The 1,272-nt window shown below is 41.8% G+C and overlaps 1 protein-coding gene across 1 annotated transcript; it reads right to left on the reverse strand.

Moving 5' to 3' along the window:
- Positions 1 to 463: 463 nt before the first annotated feature.
- Positions 464 to 983, reverse strand: LOC107852208 (putative late blight resistance protein homolog R1A-3; the record flags this gene model as incomplete). The annotated part of the gene is made up of 1 exon (XM_047404677.1): positions 464 to 983. A coding segment is annotated over one exon (520 nt), but the record flags the coding sequence as incomplete, so codon positions are not given.
- Between the last annotated feature and the right edge of the window lie 289 nt (positions 984 to 1,272).

Below are 1,272 nucleotides of genomic sequence, written 5' to 3' on the forward strand. Positions count from 1 at the left end.
TGTCTATCCAAATGGTCACGAACAATTAAAAAAACCACATTGGAACAATCCCCAGCCTCTCTGGCACGCCTCGGTCGATTTTCGGCCGACAGCATGCCCGAACCCCGGGCCCACCCCCAAAACCATGGGCTATAGCACACAAATTAGGCTTGAAAATATGCCGTGCGCACCGTTTTGCCTGATTGTCCACCCAAATGGCCATGAAAAATTAAAAGGACCATACTGGGATGATCCCCAGCCTCCCTGGCATGCCTCAGTCGATTTTCAGCCCACAGTACGCCTGGAACCCTGGCCCACCCCCAAAACCGCAGGCAATAGCACACAGATTTGGCCCGAAAATGCCCCGTTTGCACCGTTTCGCTTGTTTGTCCACCCAAATGGCCACAAAAAATTAAACGAACCATACTGGGAGGATCCCCAGCCTCCTTGGCATGCCTCGATCGATTTTTGACACACAGCACACCCGAACCCAAGCCTAGCAACGACAGAAATAGTTAGTGGTAACCCGTGACATTTCTCTGCAATTTTCTTCCCAATAGTCTCGAACTCAGATGGTAATGCTTCATTTGCAAATACAACACTTTTAAAAAGGTTCCAACTCTCATCTGGGCCCATTAAATCCATATGCAAAGAAAGATTCTCTGTACCAACATCGCGAGCTACTTCAATGTTACGGGTGGTCAATAATATTCCACTCCGCTTGTTTTCACTTGGAAAACATAGTCTCACGGCATCCCATGCTTCAGTTTTCCACATGTCATCCAATACAATTAAATATCTCTTACCCTTTAAACTCTTTTGTAGCATGTTTGCAAGCTCTGCTTCATCGTTCATGTCAAATGAGTCACTCTTAGTAGAACGCAAAGGGCTCAACAAGATTTCTTTTACATTGTGCTGTTGCGAAATAGTAGCCCAGGCACAAACATCAAAATGAGAACAAATGCACGCATCATTGTAAACTTCGTTCGCTAAGGTTGTTTTACCTAGCAGTAAACCAAATTAGTTATAAATGCACTTATCCCAAATGCAACAATAATAAAAGTTATCATCCCAATTTATCAGAAGCCAACACTTTGTTATCCATAAAATTAAATACCACTTTAGTCACTCAGAGATGAGGTATGGCATATTTCTATTGATTTTAATCTTGATTACTTCCTACTATATCTTTTTTTCATTTACTCATATTTATGTTTTTATGTTCTTTTCTCATAGTATATATTACTGCAGTGATCAGTTGCTTCTTCCCAAATTTCTACCACTGAAATAAAT

Source organism: Capsicum annuum, unplaced genomic scaffold (genome assembly GCF_002878395.1).
Source record: "Capsicum annuum cultivar UCD-10X-F1 unplaced genomic scaffold, UCD10Xv1.1 ctg66010, whole genome shotgun sequence".
NCBI lineage: Eukaryota > Viridiplantae > Streptophyta > Magnoliopsida > Solanales > Solanaceae > Capsicum > Capsicum annuum.